Here is a 24,248-nt window from a genome sequence, read left to right as displayed (position 1 = left end):
ACCAATTGTCCTGTGTGTCAAACTAACTATTCCTAAATATTTTGGGTTCCTGCCAATTTGTTTCTTTTTCTCCTTCTCTCCTAAAGGCATTGACTCTTTCTTAGGTAGGAGAATTCCTTAGGCACCTAACAGCCCCCTTGTTACTTCATCCAAGTTGTCAATTTTTCATTCGCGAGCCTGCACAATCTGAATAAACAATAGTTAAAAAAAGTCTGAACATCGCACTTTAAAAGTTTGTATAGCAACAGATAAGAATATCTGCAGTAGCACAGGCTACCCTGGTGATAATGTTTGAGCATCATTTGGAGTCAACCGTCCCAGTAATCATATCTGTAAGAAAATGCAGCAATTTTATGGCATATCTTTAGGGCCAGTAGGCTTTTGTGCCAGATAGACCACCCACCAATATTTTCACTGCTAAAAGTTTCTTGCCATGGCAGACGACCATACATCCCCACCATACATCTTTGCACAGATCCTCTGCTCCTCGTTCCTCCATGAATTATCTTTGTTTCCTGGTGCTGCACTTTTAGCCACTATCCCCTGGAACTCCTCATCTAGATCCCTTGCCACCTCCCTCCCTGCTTTCATAAATCTCCTCCACTCCCTTTTCTTTGGCTATCCTTTCCCCTCCCCCCCCCCCCCACTAATCTCTCTCCACAATGGGGAAGAATAAGATCATGGCTTGAGAGTTCTGATGTTTTTCTTGAAACCTTTATAGCCAATGCTTCCATTTCACAAAGCATACACATATGTGGTGAAAAATGTACTTTGATGCTTTCTCCTCTTCCTCCTACTCCAGCCCCCATTGCCCCTCAATCTGCCACCCACTATAGCTCAGGACCTTCTTCTCTGTGCAGTTTCTTTCCCAGCTACCCCTCCACACCCCCCCATCCAAGATCACCTCATCCATTAGATCCAATTACAGCTCTCCTGATGCCCTCCCATTTTAATTACTGACTACTCAACATCCCTTCCTGGCCCCCATGTTAGCTGACATTGTTTATGGCTTCCTTTCCTCAGGTATTGTTCTATTCTCCTTCAAAACTACAGTCATTATCCCCCTCCTTAAAAAACCCACCCTTCATTTATCCATTATCTGCTGTTATCTCCCAATCCCTACCCTTCATTTCCTCTCTAAGGTCGTCAAACATGTTGCCTGGCAGATTAGTGCCCCTCTTTCCTGAAACTCCCTGTTGGATTCTCTCCAGTTTGCCTTCTGGCTTTCTCACAGCACTGAAAAGGCCTTAACCAAAGTGACAAATGATATCCTCTGTGACTGTGGAACATCATTCATCCTTGTCCCCCTGGACCTTTCTGCAACATTTTGATTCTTCTCCCACACCTCTCTTTGGTCACCCAGCTCTGTGGGACTGCACTTGCATGGTTGCACTGCTATCTATCCAAACACAGCCAATGGATCTCCAGTATGGGCTTCCCTTCCATCCCCTGCACTGTCTAAGGATCTATCTGTGCCTCCCTCCTTTTCGTTATCTACACACTGCCCCTCAGTGGCATCATCCACAGGCACAGGAACTCCAAATTGTCTAAAACTCTGTCATATGTATGCTTTCCCACGCTAAGTCCTGCTTGGCCAACAGCCCCATCTCCACTGACATTTCCTGATGCATTAAATTCAAAATCCTGGTCCTCATCTATAAATGCCTTCATGGTCTTCCCCTACTGATCTCTATAATATCCAGCAGCCCATATTCCTTCCCAAGTGCTCCTTTTCTCTGACTTCAGCCTTCTGTGCATCCCCCTCCTTTTAACCCAACGTTTGTGACAGAGCTTTCAACTGTCTCAGTCCTACTCTTTGGAATTCTCTGCCTCTCCATGTTCAAGAAACCTTTTCAAAATCTTCCATTAAAACTTTCAGTCACCCCCCCTAATCTCTCCAATCCTGGCTCGGCAACCATTTTCCTTACATCTACTTAGGAAGTACCTTGACTTTTGGTGTCCCACCTAAATTTTAGAAATTTTTAAACAGCCAACTCAAAACATGTGTGGTCCAATCCTGTACAGGGCTGTGGCAAACCTGGGTGAGTTGTGTGTGGTACAGGCTGTGCCCCTCAACAGCCTGCTCTCAGACTCCACCATCTTAGTGTAAGTTTTCACCCCAGCAAATGCTGTACCTGCTTTGGGGTAATGTTTTGCAATTATTCTTGCTTCGTTCATTCTAATGTAAAGTTAAGCACTTTGTTCCAGATCTTTGGTGACATGATTGTGCCTTTTCTCCCCTATGCCATCTACACCATTGCATGTGCCTTTGTTTTCACATCTGCTGAACTGTTTTCTTAGACTATTTGAGAGGAGAAAGCAGGAAATCACCAAACTACACTCAAATGGTAATTTAAAAGTGATTGTACACCAGTGCACCTTTAAGGGAGCTGAGGCTTGATTGGCACTCGCGTAATCCAATTATACAGCTTGTGACATTCAGCAACGGGAAGCCGGTTATTGGCCAATCAGCGCGTCTGAGGGGCGGGTCCACAACCTCTATGACGCGATGCATGCAGCAGACCGCGATTGGCGGCTTCCGAAAGCGGAGACGACATTGGCTCTTAGGGTATCCGCGTCATTGCGGCAGATTTAAAATCCATTTGAAGCCGGAAGTGGGGAAGCAGAGGTTGTTGTTAGGCAAGATGGTAATTAATGTATCAGCAGCTGGGGTAAGAGAGAGATAGACCTGGAGTACTGGGATTCAGGCTGAGAGAGATACTAGACCAGGAGTACTGGGATTCAGGGTAAGAGAGAGATAGACCTGGAGTACTGGGATTCAGGGTAAGAGAGAGATACTAGACCTGGAGTACTGGGATTCAGGGTAAGAGAGAGATAGACCTGGAGTACTGGGATTCAGGGTGAGAGAGATACTAGACCTGGAGTACTGGGATTCAGGGTGAGAGAGATACTAGACCAGGAGTACTGGGATTCAGGGTAAGAGAGAGATAGACCTGGAGTACTGGGATTCAGGGTAAGAGAGAGATACTAGACCAGGAGTACTGGGATTCAGGGTAAGAGAGATACTAGACCAGGAGTACTGGGATTCAGGGTAAGAGAGAGATAGACCTGGAGTACTGGGATTCAGGCTGAGAGAGATACTAGACCAGGAGTACTGGGATTCAGGGTAAGAGAGAGATAGACCTGGAGTACTGGGATTCAGGGTAAGAGAGAGATACTAGACCTGGAGTACTGGGATTCAGGGTAAGAGAGAGATAGACCTGGAGTACTGGGATTCAGGCTGAGAGAGATACTAGACCAGGAGTACTGGGATTCAGGGTAAGAGAGAGATACTAGACCAGGAGTACTGGGATTCAGGGTAAGAGAGATACTAGACCAGGAGTACTGGGATTCAGGGTAAGAGAGATACTAGACCAGGAGTACTGGGATTCAGGCTGAGAGAGATACTAGACCAGGAGTACTGGGATTCAGGGTAAGAGAGAGATAGACCAGGAGTACTGGGATTCAGGGTAAGAGAGAGATACTAGACCAGGAGTACTGGGATTCAGGGTAAGAGAGATACTAGACCAGGAGTACTGGGATTCAGGGTAAGAGAGATACTAGACCAGGAGTACTGGGATTCAGGGTAAGAAAGATACTAGACCTGGAGTAGTGGGATTCAGGGTAAGAGAGAGAGAGAGAGCGATACTAGACCTGGAGTACTGGGATTCAGAGAGAGAGAGAGAGAGAGAGAGAAAGAAAAAGAAGGAAGGAAGAGAGAGACTGGACCCTGTGCACTGGGAGTTAGGGTAAGAAAGAGAGAGAGACTAGATCCTGGATGCTGGAAGTTAGGGTGAGAAAAAGAGAAACTAGAGTCTATACTGGGAGTTAGGGTAAGAGAGAGAGAATAGACATTATAATATTGGGAGTTAGGGTGGGAGAGTGTGACTGGACCCCCGGTTCTGGTAGTTGGGAGGAGAGAGACGTGAAACCTTTCTAGTTATAGGAATGGGGGTGTGATAGAGGGAAAATAATTCCCTCCTTGTATCAGGTGGTGGACGAGTGGGAGCAATAGCCCCTCTTTACCAAGTGCTGGGTGGATACTGTTCAGGAGAATAGGCAATAGCCCTTGACCATTCCAAGCTCTGCCAGCTTGGCTTGGGTTGATCATATAGGTCATGGCATCTGTCTGACTAGTTGGAGCCAGGAAGAAATCCATGCCTGCACACGGGGCTTGTATTTGATGGTGCCATAAGCTAAATGCAGCTGTGAGATTTGCCAGCTCCTTTCCTCACGAATCTGAAGAGGTAAGTGATCATGCAGTGAGAATCCCGTGTTTAATGTTCTATTTTAAACACTTTGAAGGAGGATGGACTGACTGTAATGTTGCACAGTGCATTTGAACACCAGTGTCTGGGTGCCACGGTTGTGGGGATCGCAGGTTCAAAAGGCCCCACATGGCTGTCGGAGCTGTTGTATGAGTCCAGCAGCCATCGTAAAATTTGTCCATCTTTGTTCTCCAAATAAGGTTTTATTAAAGGTTATCTGGACTATCCAATATTTGGACTGGTTCAGCTCCGTTCTCATCTGCTTCTACTGTTGCGAATCAGTTAACATGACTGTATCTGTGTTTATAAATCAATAACACCAGCTTCTCTGGGCTATTTACTTGGTGACCAACATTTTAGATTGGAAGATTCAGCAAAGGTTCCATTGGAGACTACAGATCTTTTTAAAAAAAATAAATTTTCCAGTCTTGCCCCCTCCTCTCCTGCCGAGCGTGCCTCATGCTGAGATGCTATTCCACATGCGCGAGCAATTGTCCAGCACTTTGCCCAAATAGCCATTCTTCATGAGTTAGCTCAGTGTTGACAGGCTATTTGATTGTGTAAAGTACCATAGCTGAGCCCAATCTTGTCCTCACTGAGATCCGCATCTGCTATGTTTTCCAGTGGAGGTCACTGGCTACTGTCCAGGAACCCTGGCTGGTTTTCATGTTCCTAACCCAGGGGCACTGAGGCAAATCATCGCACCCCGACTGCCACCCCAGCTGAGATCACACCTCAGCAATTTGGTCCCTGTGGCTCAGTACCAAACTGGGTCCTCATTTACTCACTGAATCATCAGGCAAGTGTTTTTTGGTGTCTCATTAGCATTTATTTAAAATTATATTTTTAGATTTAGCTGTGGTCTTAACTTGTGATTTTAAAAAAGTTAGCTGTGTCCAATGCCCTTGTGGCACCTTGTCTGCCAGTGTGAGTGAAACACGTCAAATGAAGTTGCTTCCATTGTGCCAGCAGCGCACACTTCTGCTAATTTTGAAACTCGTGCAGTCTGTCACATATGTGCGTGCACAATGGTATTGCAAGTTTCCGAAGCTGGAATGGACAGAATAAAATAGCCCTATGCCTAATGTAATACCCAGTGCATTGTCTGAGGAGTCAAGACTTGTGGCAGTCAATGGGTACAAGTGGTGGATACATTACACATTATGATATGCAGCATCCCACAATCTGCTGCACTCGCTGCTGTTGCTACAACTGGATGGTCAGAGCTGTTTTGGATGTTTGGGATTTTCATGCTGCATTTATACTTGTGACAGCTCTTTTAAAAACAGCAGTCTTAGACTACCATGTAATTACAGCCAGCAGTGATCCATCTCCAGAGCAGTAAATGGCTGCTTTCCGTGTAGATACCAGGATAACGTTAAAAAAAAACTGGTGTCAGGAACCAGGTCGAGGAATGTTTGTTGGAGAGAATAATGCTTACCAGCTGAGAGATGCAGCTGTGATATAATGGGTTCAGATGGCTTCTTGGGGGTGAACAGAGAATGTATATCTCTCCTATGTTGTGCAACTTTTCTGTGTCTTGGGAGATGGGGTGGAGAACTGTTTTCTGGGTTATGCCAATCCCAGCCTGTGACCAGGTCCTGGGAGCTGAACAACTTGTCCAGAGTGACCAGCCATATCTTTTTCTTTCTGCTTGTGGCGAGTGCTTGTCCTACACTCAGTTGAATTAGCTTATAACATGGGATGAACATGGGTGCAGATGTACATCTCTCCTCTTTGTGGTGCAGTGTTTTGGAGCGTTCTTGGGTTGTGGGGAGGGAATTGCAAGAACAACTAAAAAAAAAAAAATCGCTTACTTCATCTGCCAATTATTTCTTATTTCAGTTAGCCACATTGACTAGCCTTTGCTTCAAAGTGGCGAGCATTATTGAACACTGCTTAAATATTTTACAGAACAACTTTTTTAAAGGGTGCTATGGAACTACAAATCCAGTTTATGTTAAAGTTCACATCCCGGGAAATTTTGGATGAATCCATCCCAGATGGGTTGGGGAGGTGGTTGGGGTCGGGGTCGGGGGGGAGATTGGAGAAGTAATATATAAAACCTAAATGTTTTGCATTTCTCCCCCTCCCCCCAAATCACCATTTTGTTTTTCTGATGATTGAAACCTATAGAAAGTAGTAAAGCATTTCTATCTAATGTGAGTGAATCTCAACTTGTATCGCTGGGCTAAATGAAACTTTCCTTCACTTTGCTTTTTTCCTCTCCCAGGTGTTTGGGACCTGTATTGCAATGATAGACGAGTGTGAAGATATTTCAATGGCTCTCAGTCCTGACTCCTGTCCAAGTTTCCGACTGGGATGCAAGAAGTTGCTGTCTATCATCCAGGGCACCAACTCTTCTATGTCCTTCTCCCCGGAGCCAATGACCTCGCCTGTGCCTAATCGTGCACTCAACATGAGTAACCTTAGCTCCTGTGATGGGTAAGCACATGGGGTGCTTTCTCTTCTAGCACTTTGACCCATAATGACTGGGTGGGTGGAGGGGTAAGATTTTATCTGATTCCACTCCTATATCGGTAAGCTGCAGTGAGAAGGGAGCCCAAAAATCATCTCATGTTGAGATTCAGTGGGGTTATTATGAGACGTCTTGGGAAATGGGCAGCTGGATGATATCTCTTACGAACGGCAGCACGCTCTGCCAGTTGGATTGGAATTTTGGGCACATCTAGAAGATGTATAGGATTGTGCCTGCTTTGTACAACCTCCCAGCACTGGGCCATAGTTCCAGGATTAGAGCTATCAATGTCAGAGAAATGTTTAATGGAAGATTGGAGTGGGCTTCCTGCTGTGTGGCTGAGGATCTTTCCCCTCGGCGGTTGATGCAACAGGTGGGAAAAGACGATATAGGAGGCCAAGGCTGAGATGGGGAAGGGACTGTGTATGATGTAATGATATCTATTAGGCTGTTTAACTTCAAATTTCTTATTTTCAATTCTCTCCGTGGCCCAGATGACACCTCCCCCTTCAATCTTCTCTAGCCCCGTGTCCTAGCTTGTGCACCCTCTGCTCTTCTGACTCTGAACTACTGTGTGTTCCTCTGCCCCTGCCCCCTTCAGTGCCGTCTGCCACCATATCCTGTATTCTGGAACTCTCTTCTTAAATGCTTGGTCTTGCTAACCTTATCCTCACTGTTAGTCAAAATTTGCCCCATGAATTGTGCTTCAGCTCACCTCCCTTAACTTCTCTCCTACTTCCTGTTCGTGCTCACCAATCTACCTGTCGCAGATGCATCTGTCCATGACAGCATTGGTAGGAGTGACCACCACACAGTCCTTGTGGAGACGAAATCCCGTCTTCACACTGAGGACACCATCCAACGTGTTGTGTGGCACTACCACAGTGCTAAATGGGGTAGATTCAGAACAGATCTAGTAGCTCAAAATTGGGCACCCATGAGGCGCTGTGAGCCATCAGCAGCAGCAGAATTGTGTTCCAGCACAATCTGTAACCTTATGACCCGGCATCCACCCGACAATGTGGAAAATTGCCCAGGTATGTCCTGTCCACAAAAAGCAGGACAAATCCAATCCGGCCAATTACCGCCCCATCAATCTACTCTCGTTCATCAGCAAAGTGATGGAAGGTATCGTTGACAGTGCGATCAAGCGGCACTTACTCACCAATAACCTGCTTACCGATGCTCAGTTTGGGTTCCGTCAGGACCACTCGGCTCCGGACCTCATTACAGCCTTGGTCCAAACATGGACAAAGAGCTGAATTCCAGAAGTGAGGTGAGTGTGACTGCCCTTGACATCAAGGCAGCATTTGACCGAGTGTGGCACCAAGGAGCCCTAGTAAAATGGAAGCCAATGGGAATCGGGGAAAACTCTACAGTGGCTGGAGGCTTACCTAGGACAAAGGAAGATGGTAGTGGTTGTTGGAGGCCAATCATCTCAGCCCCTGGGCATTGCTGCAGGAGTTCCTCAGGGCAGTGTCCTAGGCCCAACCATCTTCAGCTGCTTCATCAATGACCTTCCCTCCATCATAAGGTCAGAAATCGGGATGTTCGCTGACGATTGCACAGTGTTCCATTCCATTTGCAATCCCTCGGATAATGAAGCAGTCCATGGCCGCATGCAGCAAGACCTGGACAACATCCAGGCTTGGGCTGATAAGTGGCAAGTAACATTCGTGCCACAAAAGTGCAAGGCAATGACCATCTCCAACAAGAGTCCAACCACCTCCCCTTGACATTGAATGACATCACCATCGCTGAATCCCCCACCATCAATATCCTGCGGGTCACCATTAACCAGAAACTTAACTGGACCAGCCACATAAATACTGTGGCTACAAAGCAGGTCAGAGGCTGGGTATTCTGCGGCGAGTGACTCATCTCCTGACTCCCCAAAGTCTTTCCACCATCTACAAGGCACAAGTCAGGAGTATGACGGAATACTCTCCACTTGCCTGGATGAGTGCAGCTCCAACAACGCTCAAGAAGCTCGACACCATCCAGGACAAAGCAGCCCGCTTGATTGGCACCCCATCCACCACCCTAAACATTCACTCCCTTCACCACCGGCGCACTGTGGCCGCAGTGTGTACCATCCACAGGATGCACTGCAGCAACTCGCCCAGGCTTCTTTCACAGCACCTCCCCAACCCGCGACCTCTACCACCTAGAAGGACAAGGGCAACAGGCACATGGGAACAACACCACCTGCACGTTCCCCTCCAAGTTGCACACCATCCCGACTTGGAAATATATCGCCGCTCCTTCATCGTCGCTGGGTCAAAATCCTGGAACTCCCTTCCTAACAGCACTGTGGGAGAACCTTCACCACACGGACTGCAGCGGTTCAAGGCGGCGGCTCACCACCACCTTCTCAAGCGCAATTAGGGATGGGCAATAAATGCCGGCCTTGCCAGTGACGCCCACATCCCACGAATGAATAAAAAAAGTCTTGGCGATGATTGATCAAAATTTGAGAGGTGAAGGTATCGTGTGAATTGCAGCTGAGTGGCTCTGGTTCTCTTTCAGTGAGACTCCGAAACGTTGCCTGGACATGTCAAATCTGAGTAATGGAGGTGAGACATCAGCATCTCCGGAGATTTTATGCAGAGGTCAGTAACACTTTTTTTTCCGAATTTATTATTCTCAATGCAAAAGCTAAAGCATGTCTTTCCTTAGGCTATAACTATATATATTTGAAATAAGAACAGAAAATGTTGGAAAGCACTCAGTAGGTCAGGCAGCATCTGTGGAGAGAGAAACAGAGTTAATGTTACAGGTCGATGACCTTTCATCAGAATATATATTTGAGCTTGTTTTTTCCAGATGTTTTGAAAAGAACTATTGAAGGCTAAAACTTTTTAGGAAAATTAAATGCTTTTTTAAAAAAAAAATCTTGAGGCTGGTTCTCAGAAAGCAGGACAGGGAATAAGTAAACCACCTGTGCCTTATTTCTGAATTCTCAATATAAGCAAAATAAGGGTTATTTACATAAAGACTTATTTCTGCAGCCGTGCTACCTATTTATCCAGCTGCAGTGAATAAGGCCCTAATTATTTGTTTTTCAGAAGAAAATCAAAATATACTGGCTTCGCTGTTTTTGGGCATAAGCCTTAGGAACGTCTTTCTAAGTTCTTTCTCCAGAGATGTGCACCACATTCACACCCCCCGAGTCAGAGGAGCTTGTGCTTCGCTGCAAACAAAACCCTAGAGGTCCACCAGTTGTGTATTTAAAATAGTGCATCTAACCTGCACAGATATCTCACTTTCTGTTACAGATGCAAAGCAATCTTAAAATGCTGAGAGGCTTCTAGCCTCCGGCCTGAAACGGACCAGCGCATTCAAATCTGCAGAGTCCCCTGACCACACAACTAACTTGTGATTGATCTGAGCTTTTGTTTACTTTACAACAATTAAGTCTCTGTTTCCTTTGCATATCTTTATTTTGCTTTAAAACTACTGGAGTTCATCAGAGGTGTAATTGTTTGATTGGCTGTTGCCATCGTGTGTCAAGCTGTCGTGCATATTGTGCTCATTGAAGAGTACGCTCTTGAAGAGTGCGAAATGGGCACAATGCATAAAGCTGGGGATTTAATTGACGGGATGAACTGATGGTTCCATAGGTCAGAGCTGTGCACTCAATTGGAACTAACGTTTACCTCTGACCTAAAGTCATAAATATGAATGCTCCGTTTTGGCCTTTGCTGGCCCTAACCTCCAAGGCCAGTCGAGTGGTGGTTCTGGCTGTGCCTTGGTGAGGATGTGAGGGAGATGTAGGAGAATGTGACTCAGACCAGCTCATTCTAGCGGAATTGCATCTGCTGACACAGTGGAGGAAATTTCCAAGTGTTAGAATGGTGTGGGGGTTGAATAAAATGGCAATGAGGGAATAAACAAGACACTCTTTTTGTTTCAGGTTTGTGCCTTGACTCACCTGGTCAGACAGATGTACAATCAGGAGAATCGTAAGTAATGTTCAAATTGTTCTGCCACTGACTCTGAGATCATTAACAGAATACACTAGAGAAATCCACATATATTGGATAATGAGATCCACACGTACATGATCATGGATGCAGCATTTGAGACTGGAGAGCTGTCCAAATTAAAAGTTTTTTTTTTTAAGTTGTATGTCTTTCCCTTTATAACATGAGAAGCTAAAGATATGGAAAAGTGATTTAGCCCATCCAAGTTTCTAAATTTATCCCTTGCTTATAAAGCCTTGAATTTTTTCACTATGCACTCCTGCATGCATACCAAACCCTCATCCCTCTGGTCCCTGTTGAATCAGGAACCTGTTCATCAGGTTTCTGAATGATTGAACCAAGTCCACGTGTTGGGAAAGGCGATATGGGTGGTATGTGACTGTTGATCTCTCACCCCCATCCCTTTCCAGAGTGAGGTGCACCGTCTGCATCCTCACACTCCCGTTGTTGATCAGTGGTCAGGTGCGATGTAAACAGTTACCGCCCCCTCTCCCTCTCGATACTGCTTGCTGGCAGCTACATTATTCAGATAATATCTCTTCCAAGAAATCAAATGCCATCAGTGACGCTGTTTGTGTAAAAAAAATTGGCTATTGCGTTACTTTAATATCTGGAAGAAATTGTTCTCTCTTTCCACCTGCCTGCATCCCTCCTCAAAACATGGCAAAGACAGTGAAAAAGGAGTGAAAGACTAGAACTCCTAGGGACATGTTCTGGGAAGAACTGTCCTCTTTTTAGACAACTGAATTATGTGTGCAGTTACTTGGTGAGCCTGGGGCTACCATTAATCATCTGCTCTGTGGCAGCTGTTCAGGAGAGGCTGGCTGTCCTGGAATATTGACCCATTACTACATGAAGCCCTAACCATTGAAGCTGCACTTTCAGGGATTTCTGAATATTGAATATTGCCATGTAATTTCCTTTCTGATAGAAGACCACGCCTGATTTGGAGAACACGAAAACAAATGAGTGAAGTGTGTCATTTTAAATTAACCGCACTCAACCCTAATAGACCTCAACAAAGAGGTGTGGACTCCAAACCAGAGAGGACTTAAATCCTCTCTGGTTTGGGATCCACACCCCTTTGGAGATTCCTATTGGGATTCATTGTGCTTCATAATGAACTTTGGGACCGTTTTTCGCCCCCCCCACCCCAAACCTCTCCTTCAGTGGCAGAGGCACTCTGGGCCAGCCTGGCCCAATGTAATATCAGCTGTAGTTACCTCAGTCTATCTAGATTGTTGGAGACAAACAGTACTTGATTCGCCTGTTGCTGCTGCTCAAACCACCTGCCAAATGGTTCCACAATTTCATCACTTTTAAAAGAAAAAACAAGAAAGAACTTACATTTATACAGCACCTTTCATGACCTCCGGTCACCCCAAAGCGCTTTACCGACAATGTTGTACTTTTGAAGTGTAGTCACTGTTGTAGTGTAGGAAACGCAGCAGCCAATTTGCAAGATCCCACAAACAGCAATGTGATAATGACCATATAATCTGTTTTTAGTGTTGTTGGTTGAGGGATAAATATTGGCTGGCATACCGGGGAAAACTCCCCTGCTTTTCTTTGAATATTGCCACGGGATCTTTTACGTCTACCTTAGAGGGCAGACGGGGCCTCAGTTTAACGTTTCATCTGAAAGACGGCACCTCCGACAGTGCAGCCCTATCTCAGTACTGCACTGGAGTGTCAGCCTAGATTTTGTGCTCATGTCTCTGAAGTGGGACTTGAACACACAATCTTCTGACTCAGAGGCGAGTTCATTCTCACTTGCTGTGGGGAAGTGCTGACCTTTCCTCAGTACTTCTTGGCTGGCACAGGAGAGATCAGGAGCACATGTCTTCAACCCTGTAATGCAGGGCTTGGAGCGTTGAAGCTGCTCCATTGACTTTTATCAGAAAAGCCCTGACAATTCAATATGGAGCACTTGTAGATTCTTATCTTTATGATACAGCTCCTTACCCTGGATAGTTTGATTTACTGTAGAATTTGATTCTCTGAATTTGCTTTTGTGGCTTCAGTTCCTGCTTCTTGTCTCCCCAGTATTTAAGCGGCCCTACTGCTGGCTGTTGCTGTCTCTGGTTGTAGAGTGTAACTGTGGCTCCTGTGATTTCTCTGTTTTTACAGGATGCATCCCATAGGAGGAACCCAACCACTCCTGGTAAGAACCTACATTTCCAGTGAGAAATAAATACAGAGTATGCAGTGAGGAGGGGCAAGGAGAGAGCTACCTGATCTGGGGTTTCCCCCTACAAAAGCAACTGGCACATGAGCTGTCTAATTTGGAGACCATACTGTTAGAGAGATGGACACGAAGCTCTCTGGAGCTGTGCTTAGTTGTGGCGAGGCTGTTTGTGGTATCTGGGTAGGAGAGGGCTACAGTTACGTAGAATATTCAGCACAGAAACAGGCCATTCGGCCCAACTGATCTGTGCCGGTGTTTATGCTCCACACGAGCCTCCTCCCAACCCTCTTCATCTAACCCTCTTCATCTAACCCTCTCAGCATAGCCTTCTATTCCTTTCTCCCTCATGTGTTTATCTAGCTTCCCCTTAAATGCATCTATGCTAGTTGCGTCAACTACTCCTTGTGGTAGTGAGATGCTGGGGGGAAGGAGGGAGGGTGGAGATGGAGATAAGGATTTTTAAACACCATTTCTATCTGGTATTTAAATTTTCCCGTCTTATTTTGTTTGTTGAATAGTCTCGATCAGTGAAAAGCATTTCCCAGAAATCTAATTTTACCAATGATTATGGAATGTGCGGTTAACTGAAGTAAACCGGTGGTTTCAAATTTCCCAAAAAATCGATTTGGGAACCGTTGAAATATTTCCTCTTAAAGGAATACTCGGAAGATCGGGCTACATTTATGGCCTTATCCTAAACATTCCTTCCAAAAAAGACTCAATTTAACAAAAGCCCTGGTTATCTGTGGACGATCTCTCAATCAAAGTGACGTTTTCGCCACTCCAATCTGTTGGAGGCTGTGACACCAAGAACTGATGTTACGCTGTCCAGCCAGATGGTGCCAACCTCTGCCACTGAAAGTCATGCCAGACAGCCAGCCAGCCTTCATTGCTGTCCCGATGGCTCCAACTAGTTTAGAGGGTGAATAGCTGAGCCATACAGACCAGGAAGGCCCTGGGCTCAATTCCCAGTCTGTGCTGATTTTAATTCATTCTCGGGATGGTGGGTGTTGCTGGCAAGGCTGGCATTCATTGCCCATTCATAAGATTTGATACAACTGAGTGGGCCACTTCAGAGGGCAGTTAAGAGTCAACCATATTCGTGTGGGATTGGAGTGATGTATAAGTTTCCTTCCCTAAAGGACATTAGTGAACCAGTTCAGTTTTTACAACAATCCAACAGCTTCATGGTCACTTATTGATTTATTTCCAGATTTTATTTTTTTAAAAACTGAATTCAAATTCTCAAACTGCCATCGTGGGATTTGAACTCGAGTTCTCTGGATTAGAATGGCGGGGGGGGAGATGGGTGGGGTAGAATGGAAAAGAGAAGAAATTGAATCATTAAAAAAATTATTGCGTACTCTAAACAATTGCTGTAGTAATGTATATACGTTGGAATTGTTCAAAATTCTGTGAAGCGAGCCCCTATAGGAATTGATGCAGTAGCGCAGTGGTTATGGGCACTGGACAAGTAACCCAGCAGTTGTGAGTTCAAATCCCACCCTGACAAGTTGAGAAACTCAATTCAATGAATTTAGTCATTTGTGGGCTGGTACCAGAAAAATAGCTCCTGAAAGCGGCCAGATTGTCATAAAAGCTCAGCGGTCTCGCTAATATCCTACATGTGACTTCCCCCACCACCACCACCACCACCACCACCACACCACATCCCAAGAACAAACTTTTAAAGAATCCTGTCAATGCTGCCAACTGTTAAAGTTCGGAACTCTCTTTCTTCCATGCCTTTCCTTCCCAAACCTGTCCCCCAACACACAAAGTAAGAGTTTGACTGAGGAAAATAAGGCGGAAAAGTATGTTTAACAGAAATTCCACCCTAAAAATATATATATATTGGTTGCCTTGCAGCCGAAGATTCTCTGCAGCAGTCCTATGTTTAAAGTGTCTGGCTGTCAGAACCTGGTTCAAGATCACATGGATTTCAGAAGCCTGGGCCACAACAAAGAAAATGTAAGGAGTGTGTTTTTATTTGTTTTAGATTCTAATTTGCTTTTATTGGAAGTGTTCGAGCACAGCCTATTAAATCAGCCTGATTGCATGTGCATGCACTGATTTTTAAAAATATTGCTGCAGTTCCGCTGTTCTTTGTGTCAAGATGAGGGTTATCACAGCTGTGGATTTGGAACATTTTTCTGTAGCTGGTGTGAGCGTCAAGAGCTCCCAAGATTAGATGCAGGATAAAGCTCCATCTGCATTTCACTTCCAGGCCACACAAATGTTGAATTTTTACAGAAAAGGAGGGTATTGAGTCCACTATGCTTGTGCTGGCACTGTGAACGAACCATCTACTGAGTCCTAGTCCTAGCAGGTGCAGGATAAAGCTGCCCTTGCATTCCCCTCCCCATCAAACACTCAAAGGTCTAGTATAACATGGATTGGATACAGAGCGAATTTCTTTCTGCTGTGCTCCAACCTATTTGCACCAAAGTGATGCTTCCATTTCCTACTGCATCCAACCTAACAGCCTCTGAAATGGCCTCAGTTTGATACTGTGAATTCATTCCCAGTAAAAATCCCCCATCCTCCCCAGCCTAATTTCATTTGAGTTTCTCTTAGAAATCTCGTGGAGGAAAGAAAAAAAACCCATCTATTTAGCATCTGTTTGAATATTTTTGCTTAAATAGCAAATGCTGGGAATAGTGGTTTAGAAAAATTGAGCTAAGTTGACACATGCAGTTGATGCTGAAGCTATGTTACAGTCTCCACCAGTGTTAATTCCAACCCCCCTCACTGTTACATGAATTACATAGAAATCACAACATGGAAACAGGCCGTTCAGCCCAATTAGTCCGTGTTGGTGTTTATGTTCCACATGATCAATAGTCCTAATCCCAAGCACCTGCCTTGTTCCCATAGTCTCCTTTCCTTCAACCACCTATCTAACCTGTTCTTAAATGTTGACGTGGTCTCTGCGTCAATCACGAACTCTGGCAGTGCATTCCACAAGCCTCAACCCTCCGTTTTATATATCAAAAATAGTTTCTCCTGCTTTCTGTCTTAAATCTCTTGAATTTAACCCTATATCGATGTCCCTTGATCTAGACCCCCTCAATCACTGGAAGCAGTCTGTTTCTGTCTACTCTGTCCTATCCTTTTATAATTGTAAACACCTCTCTCATACCATTCGTTAATTGCCTCTGTTCTAAAGAAAATAGCCCCAATTTTTCAAGCGTTTCTTCATATTTTATATTTCCTTATACCAGGTAACAATGTAATGAATCTGTGCTGTACCCTTTCCCTTGCCTCAACATCCTTCCTTCCTATAATGTGGAGCCCACAGTACTCCAAGTGTAGTCTTGCTAAGGATTTATGTAATTTCACCATTAAATCTCTTTTTACATTCTATACCTCTTGCCATAAAACTCCTAATCTTATTAGCTTTTTTTATGGCCTGATCCACTTGAGGTGCTGCTTTTAATGTTTTGTGGACCTGAACCCCATATCCCTCTGTTCTTCCACGTCACCCATTTTCTCCCGTTCAAAGTATAATTATTACTTTTATTTTTTTAAACAAAATGTACCACATCACATTTACTGAGATTGAATTCCATCTGCAACTTCTTTTGCCTATTATCAATATCTCGAAGCAGCTTCCTTTGGTCCTCGAAATTATTTACTGTGCCTCCTATTTTAATATCATCTCCCTCTAGCCCTATATCCACAGTGAACAGAAGCAGTCCCAGAACGGAACCCTGTAGGGCACTGCTATCCACTTCCAACCACTCTGAGAAACAGACCTTCACTCCAACTCTCTCTCTTTCCTCCCATCTAACCAGTTTTTAATCCAATTTGCTACCCTTCCCCCTAAATCCATACCCCTTCATTTTCACCAATAATCTTCTTTGTTGGCCTTGGTAATCCAATCACAGTAATTACACTTAACATTGAATATCCAGATAGAAAACAAAGGATATTAATCACAAAGCTCACTTTGAGAAATTGGTTCATGTGTGGTGATTGGGCTTGTGTGTACTGGGTGAATCGGAATGCTGAGGTAGCAGATCAATCTTGGAATTGACTGCGATGCGCAGATTTCTCCAACATTGTTTAATGGAATTCTTGTGATCCCTTTCCACTAGGAAGGAGACTGGTTTAAAAGACCTGTTTGTCCAGCTCCCAAGATAGCTTTGCTCCCCTTACAAGACCCAGAAGTCTGTGGAACAACATCCTCCTCCATATCTCCTATGGTGAGTCCAACTTAAACAGGTGTGTTTATGGGAAATTGAGTAGTGTGGTTTTAAATCTTTCTCTTTGGTATTTGCATTTTTTTGTCTCTTTCCCCCCCCCCACCCCACCCCACCCCAACCTATCCCTGTTGCTATTCTTTTGATGAGGGCAGAGGGTATCAATGGGTTACTTGGCTCCTCTTAACTTTGCACTCCTCCTCCCCTTGAGGCCTGAGGGCACTGAGGCCAGATGTAGTTGCTCAACTGAGACACACTAACTCAGCACACATCAAGGATGAAACCTGGGATGGGTCAGTGAGTATCCCGGGACATTCCTGGTGTGTGTGGGTCAGCTGCACCTCACAGTGCATTTAACGACTGAGCCATTGGGGTGGAATTTTAAGCCTGCTTTGAATTTAAAAAAAAAATCATTTCACAGGATATGGGTGTCGCTGGCAAAGCCAGCATTTATTACCCATCCCTAATTGCCCTTGAGAAGGTGGTGGGCCTTATTCTTGAATTGCTGCAGTCCGTGTGGTGAAGGTGCTCCCACAATGTGGTTAGGAAGGGAGTTTTAGGATTATGACCCAGCGACGATGAAGGAACGGCGATATATTTCCAAGTCAGAATGGTGTGTGACTTGGAGGGGAGCGTGCAGGTGGTGGTGTTCCCATGAGCCTGCTGCTCTTGTCCTTCTAGGTGGTAGAGATCGCGGGTGTTGGAGGTGCTGCCGAAGAAGCCTTGGTGAGTTGCTGCAGTGTATCCTGTAGATAGTACACACTGCAGCCACAGTGCGCTGGTGGTGAAGGGAGTGAATGTTTAGGGTGGTGGATGGGGTGCCAATCAAGTGGGCTGAATTGTCCTGGATGGTGTTGAACTTCTTGAGTGTTGTTGCAGCTGTACCCATCCAGGCAAGTGGAGAGTATTCCATCACACTCCTGACTTGTGCCTTGTAGATGGTGAAAAGGCTTTGGGGAGATCAGAGGTGAGCCACTCGCTGCAGAATACCCAGCTTCTGACCTGCTCTTGTAGCCAAGGCATTTATGTGGCTGGTCCAGTTGAGTTTCTGGTCAATGGTGACCCCCAGGATATTGATAGTGGGGGATTTGGCGATGGCAATGCCATTGCATGTCAAGGAGAGGTGATTAGGCTCTCTCTTGTTGGAGATGGTCATTGCCTGGCACTTGTGTGGTGTGAAAGTTATTTGTCATTTATCAGTCCAGGTCATGCAGCAATAGGGCATGGATTGCTTCATTATCTGAGGGGTTGTGAATGGAACTGAAATCTGTGCAATCATTAGGGAACAGCCCCTCTTCTAACTTTATGATGGAGGGAAGGTCATAGATGAAGCAGTTGGGACTAGAATGCTGCTCTGAGGAACTCCTGCAGTGATGTTCTGGGGCTGAGATGATTGGCCTCCAACAACCGCAACCATCTTCCATTGTGCCAGGTATGACACCAACTACTAGAGAGTTTTGCCTCTGATCCCCACTGGCTTCAGTTTTACTAGGTCTCCTTGATGTCAAGGACAGTCACTCTCACATCACCTCTGGAATTCAACTCTTGTGCCTGTTTGGACCAAGGCTGTAATGAGGTCTGAAGCCATGTGGTCCTGGTGGAACCCAAACTGAGCATCAGTGAGCAGGTTATTGCTGAGTCAGTGCCCCTTGATAGCACTGTTGACTACTCCTTCCATCACTTTGCTGTCTGATGTACCCATGTCAACTGGAAGGTTTGATTTAAAAATTAGATGTTTTACTGAATTGCAGATTTAAGGAGGGGTGATCAATCTTGCTGCAGACTGAGATGAATACTATTAAGTTTTTAAACCTTGGATTAATCCTGTGAATCTCTCCACACAGAGAGCAATGTTATATTCAGTTATTTTTGTAACTTTTAAATTTTAGTTTGACTTTGAGATGGAGGGAGTCAGTCGTCCTACGTCAACAGAGCCTCTGTGCCTAGATGATCCCATGAACGAGGACAGCACATTTGATGTGTTTTCGGGGCTGATGCAGAATGATACAGAGGTAATGCGGAAATCCTCATCTTAGTCATTACTCCTAGTGGAAGACCTCCTTATTCATTCTGTGTCCATTTCTGCTGCTAATTATCTACTGTCCAGGACACGTGCTGATTGCATTTCTGAATAGAAAACCGAACTTGTTAAAATTGACTATCACTCAAGTGAATATCAAGAGTAAATATTAATTGGAAAGTGCTGAACCTAACTCTTCCGATTTCCCCCCCCCCCTCCCCCCACGATGGTCTAGTGGACAAAGACACTACCTGCTGTAGCATTGATCTATACAGATCAGAAAGTTGGGTTTGATCTCCACCCAGTTGAGTTGGCCAATCTCAGGCGGGGAGCCGTTGGGTTTTCTACAGTTGGCCTCCTGGAGAGGGTAAAAATCAGAATGATATACAGGGACTCCTGCTGGAAAGTGTGAATGTGGGATGTAGACTTAGAGCAGATGGGGCTCAGCTATGATGCCCGCCACAGTTGAATGCCCTGCTGACACTCATTGCCTGGGCTTGCACATGAAGAATGGCCCCTGTGAGGGACCACAGGACTGCTGCCAACTGGGAAACTGCAACTCGGCAAGAGTCAGTGATGTTATGATGGTAGAGGAGAAAATAGAAACTTTTTTTAATTGGTCTTCACTATTTAAATAATTTTAATTGTCAATAATTTGATCCCAGATTTGTGATCATTGCAATTGAAATCTGTAATTTCTGTACAAATCACAACACCAGTTTCAAAACATACAACAAATGACAGTAATGATATTTGAAGATATTCCATTACAATTCAAACTATAAAACATGCTGTGAATTCCTGCTTTGTGCTGCAAGGTTGTTTGCTCTGATCTCGATTTGCAGTCACTGAGCTGGAGGCTCCCTGCTGTGTAATGTACTGTGAAATATTTTGTGTTTGTAAATGAACAATTACAGTGATCACTTTTGATATTGATTCCACAGGGAAATATGAACATGACTATGTCCTCCAGCATGGCTGCTCTCCTCACCAGCGATCTCATGAACCAGAGGATGGACATAAGCACAGTAAGAATTGAGTGTTGAGGAAACTCTACTGTACATGGGTGGGGCGGAGGGCAGGGGGTGCTGTAAAAGGTCCTCTTGTGTTTCCTGGATGCTGAAGTCTTTCAGCCCATGAGTTTGTTTGAGATGTGTGATTGGTGTTTAGGGTTTTCACTGATAGTGGGCTGATTCTTACCAAATTATAATCCCAATACTATCTGCAGTTTGCACATGAAGTCACCTCACATCTATGCTCTGCCATAAAATTTCTACCTAAGTTGCTGTGAGGTTCTGTGATCTCTCTACGATGCTATTTAATGGATTAAAGCACAGGGGAGTTTGTGAAGCTGTGAACTTGCTTCTGATAATGATTATTTATTTGTTTTTGGGATGTGGGTGATACAAATCTGTATTTATTGCCCATCCCTAGTTGCCCTGAAAGAGAATATAGCACCTTTTCATATCCTTGGGATGTCCTAAACTACTTCACAGCCAATTAATTACTTTGAAGTGTATTCACTATTATGCAGGCAAAAGTGGCAGCTCATTTAGTGATTCTGGTTGAGGAATAAAAGTTGGCCAGGACACTTGAAGAACTCCCCTGCTGTTCTTCAAATACTGCCATGGGATCTTTTATGCCCATCTTAAAGGGGAGATGGAGCCTCTGTTCAACATCTCATCCAAAAGACAGCACCTCTGACAATGCAACACTCCCATAGTATTGTACTGAAGTGTCAGCCTGGATTATGTACTCCAGTCTCTGGAGAGGAACTTGAACCCACAGCCTTATGACTCGATGTGGTACAACTGAGAGAAGGCTGAGACCTACCCTGAGGGCATTAAAAGTTAACCATGTAGTGTGGGACTGGAGACCCATGTAAGCCAGACCGGGTAGGGGTGGCAGATCCCTTCCTTGAAGGACATCAGTTAGCAAGTTGGGTTTTTATGATAATCCAACAGCTTTCATGCTCATTTTATCTGGTACCAGCTGACAAATTCAGATCTATTAAATTCTGTTTCGCAACTTACCATTGGTGGGATTTTAACTCATGGTTGCTAGTGCAGTGCCATAACCATTAGGGGCTCCCGTACTCTAAGCATGCTTTAATTAAAGCCAAAGGGAGCAGTGCTATCTCAGGTTTCACACTGGAGATGAGGGAAGAAGAGAAATGGCCTACCCTTTGGGCAAGTACCACAAGTATTGTAGGAGACCCCAAGCAGTGTCTGGATCTCCTGATGATATCATGCCCAGGATCATTCCCTGTTGATTACTAATAAATGTACGTCATTTTGATATTGGGATATTGTTCCGTGTTTTGTAGCGACAGCAGCTTGTTTACACCGATGATGACCGTGCTCTCTCCCTGGTGCGTGACGACATTCACATACAAATTAACGGTTGTTCCTTGATGACACTACAGTAATTCCAACATAATTTGTGGGCAACCATTGGGAAGCTCTGTTCCTGTGTGCATGACTTACTGTATTAATCCCTAATTAAAAGGAGGCAAGGAGTTTAACTCCCAACAGTGCTGAGAGTTGATAGAGCCATCTTGTGATTCAGAAGGACTCTGGAATCCTGAGCTCCGCAGCTGCATGAGGAGAGAGTTGGGGTGAATGACCAAGATCTCCCTCGTTGGGAAGACTCTGCAGAAGAGGGGGATAGGGTAAGTATTCATCAAAATCGGTCCTACTTTTAATTATTGTTTGCTTTGTTTCTTTATCAGGTGCCGGTCCGCAGGAGTCGGCCAGGTCTGTTTCGGTCACCCTCTATGCCGGAGAAGCTGCACAGACCTTTCCTGAAAAGAATGGAGAGATCTCGGGAAATGGACACTCCAGTGAAGACTAAGCGGCAGAGGAGTTTCAGAAACCCCTTGCAGGAGAGTCGATTCATGGTAAAGAAGCTTTCTGATTGCTTGCTCAGTTAGAACCACAGAAGTTTACAGCACAGAAGGAAGCCATTCGGCCCATCGTGTATGTGCTGGATCTTTGCTCGAGAAATCCAGAACTGATCCCACTGCCCTGGTCTCTCCCCACAGCCATGTATCTTCCTCTGCTTCAAATGTTTATTCAATTTTCATTTTAGATGCAATGCTCTTTATCTCAACTACTCCCTGTGGCAAAGCATTCCAGCAATACTGTGTAAAGAAATTGATTCTGACCCCTTTCCTAAGGATTATTTTAAATAAATGCCAACTCGCCATTGACTCCCTAAGCAGAGGAAACAGTCATTCAGTTAAAATGCTTCACTCCAATGATTCCCCACATGCTAAGTCGCCAATCTCCACCATGCTGTCTGCAGCCTATTGGAGGGAGGGAATGTGGTGAGGGGATTATAGAAAGCAAGTCAAGAAAAATCAGATGGTTTACTAATTTTCCTTCTCCTCTCCTCTCCCAATAAAATAAACTGTTTTCAGTACTGTGTATCGCTGACCAATCATGGGGGCCTGGAGCCGTTCATCTACTTGCCCTCTTGTGTGGTGTGGGTGAGGAGAGGATGCAACTCTTATTAATTGGGAAGGGGGCAATTTGGAGATTCAGGAAATGTTTTGAGCATGGAGGCTGCTTTAACTGTCACTGGAGCTGCCATTTGTTTCCAGTCTGGATTAGACCAGGCACCATCTTGAAATTAACAAGATTCCATTCATAGAATTGTTTGTTCACTCCAAATTGAAAAAAAATATAATGGTGTTAATTCACCGTGGCCTAATCAGGGAAATGCATCAAATTTTTCATCCTTTCAGCAGCCCTGAAGGTCGACGTTTGCTGCTTGCTATGTGTAATTGAAACGATGGGTGTTGCTTTTATTTTCCTTCGGTATCTGGTGACTCTTTTTTTAGTTTTATGTTGAGGTATTGAGCTTGGGGACTAGTTGGTGAGTGACCTTGTTTTTCATACTTGATTCTGGGGAATATGAGAAAGGAGGAGGGGGGAGGGAAAATTATGGCTGTCATTGGTTCCTTCAGCCCTTTCATAATGCCACTAAGATACAGCATCAGTAGCAATATATCTTCTTATTTAGCAGGAGAATACTCTAGTCTTTATTACCAGTACCTTCTTCATGCAGTGGGCAGTGGGTAAAATCCTGAACATCTCTTGGTAGTTAGCTCTTGATCTTCAGGGGTGACTTTTATGTCTAATTCTACATGGTTGAAAAAAGTCCATGAAAAATCTCAAACAACTGCTAAATATTTTTTCCCTCCTCTGCAGAGACGAGCCATGACCAGTTGCAATATCGATGTGACAAACGTTTTAGACGAGGAGAGGAACCCGATGGAGCTGATAGGGAACTTTTCCAAAGTGAGATTTTTCAACCTTTAAATATTCTTTGAAATTCGTCTCTTTACATTATCTATTTTTTTCCCCTCCCTCCTGCCCATTGGCTTTTGCTGGATGTGGTTCAATGAGTGCCAGATGGACCTCCATACCTCACCCTAATGGACACCCATCATGTGCGAGCCTAGACCATGAGTGTTGTCAGGTTACTGAGCTATGGGGGGCATCGACACACACATACACACCTCCCACTTTCAGCAGGGAACAGGAGAAGGCCATTCAGCCACTGGAACCTGTTCCACCATTCAACTAGATCTTGGCTGATCTATACCGCAAGTCTATTTAACCCGCCTTTGATCCATATCCGTTGATACCCTTACCTAATAATAATCTGTAGATCTCAGTCTTAAAAAATTCAATTGACCCAGCATCCCACAGCCTTTTGGGGGAGAGAATTCCATATTTGTGTGAAAAGGTGCTTCCTGATTTCACTCCTGAATGGCCTAACTCTAATTTTAAGATTGTGCCCCCTCTTTCTAGATTCCCCCAGCAGAGGAAATAGCTTCTCTGTATCCACCCTATCAAATCCTTTTATCATTTTAAACACCTTGATTAGATCAACCTTCTAAACTCAAGGGATTACAACCGAAGTTCATGCAACCTGTCCTCATAATTTAACCCTTTAAGCCCTGTCACTGAATAGCAATCAGGAAAGGGCATTCTAGCTGATTATTCCATCCCTGCTCCCCACTGTAACCCAGGTGCCAATTATGTTACCCCATATGGTGTCCTGGCAGCTGATGGTGCAAATCAGGATTTGAC

The 24,248-nt window shown here is 44.7% G+C and overlaps 1 protein-coding gene across 1 annotated transcript in view; it reads left to right on the top strand.

Annotated features, from left to right (window-relative positions):
* Positions 1-2,682: 2,682 nt before the first annotated feature.
* LOC137332569 (M-phase inducer phosphatase 1-B-like) overlaps positions 2,683-24,248 on the top strand; it is a 37,085-nt gene continuing 15,519 nt past the window's right edge. The window contains exons 1-11 of the mRNA XM_067996491.1: positions 2,683-4,247; positions 6,502-6,713; positions 9,277-9,359; positions 10,664-10,712; positions 12,864-12,897; positions 14,791-14,892; positions 17,022-17,129; positions 19,016-19,138; positions 20,091-20,174; positions 21,878-22,045; positions 23,361-23,450. Coding sequence (XP_067852592.1) covers positions 6,523-6,713; positions 9,277-9,359; positions 10,664-10,712; positions 12,864-12,897; positions 14,791-14,892; positions 17,022-17,129; positions 19,016-19,138; positions 20,091-20,174; positions 21,878-22,045; positions 23,361-23,450 — 1,032 coding nt within the window. The 5' untranslated portion in view covers positions 2,683-4,247; positions 6,502-6,522. The remainder of the gene's footprint in view (positions 4,248-6,501; positions 6,714-9,276; positions 9,360-10,663; positions 10,713-12,863; positions 12,898-14,790; positions 14,893-17,021; positions 17,130-19,015; positions 19,139-20,090; positions 20,175-21,877; positions 22,046-23,360; positions 23,451-24,248) is intronic.

The sequence above is a fragment of the Heptranchias perlo genome, chromosome 14, assembly GCF_035084215.1.
Source record: "Heptranchias perlo isolate sHepPer1 chromosome 14, sHepPer1.hap1, whole genome shotgun sequence".
In the NCBI taxonomy this organism is placed as follows: domain Eukaryota; kingdom Metazoa; phylum Chordata; class Chondrichthyes; order Hexanchiformes; family Hexanchidae; genus Heptranchias; species Heptranchias perlo.
This window is presented reverse-complemented; position numbering and strand designations above follow the sequence as displayed.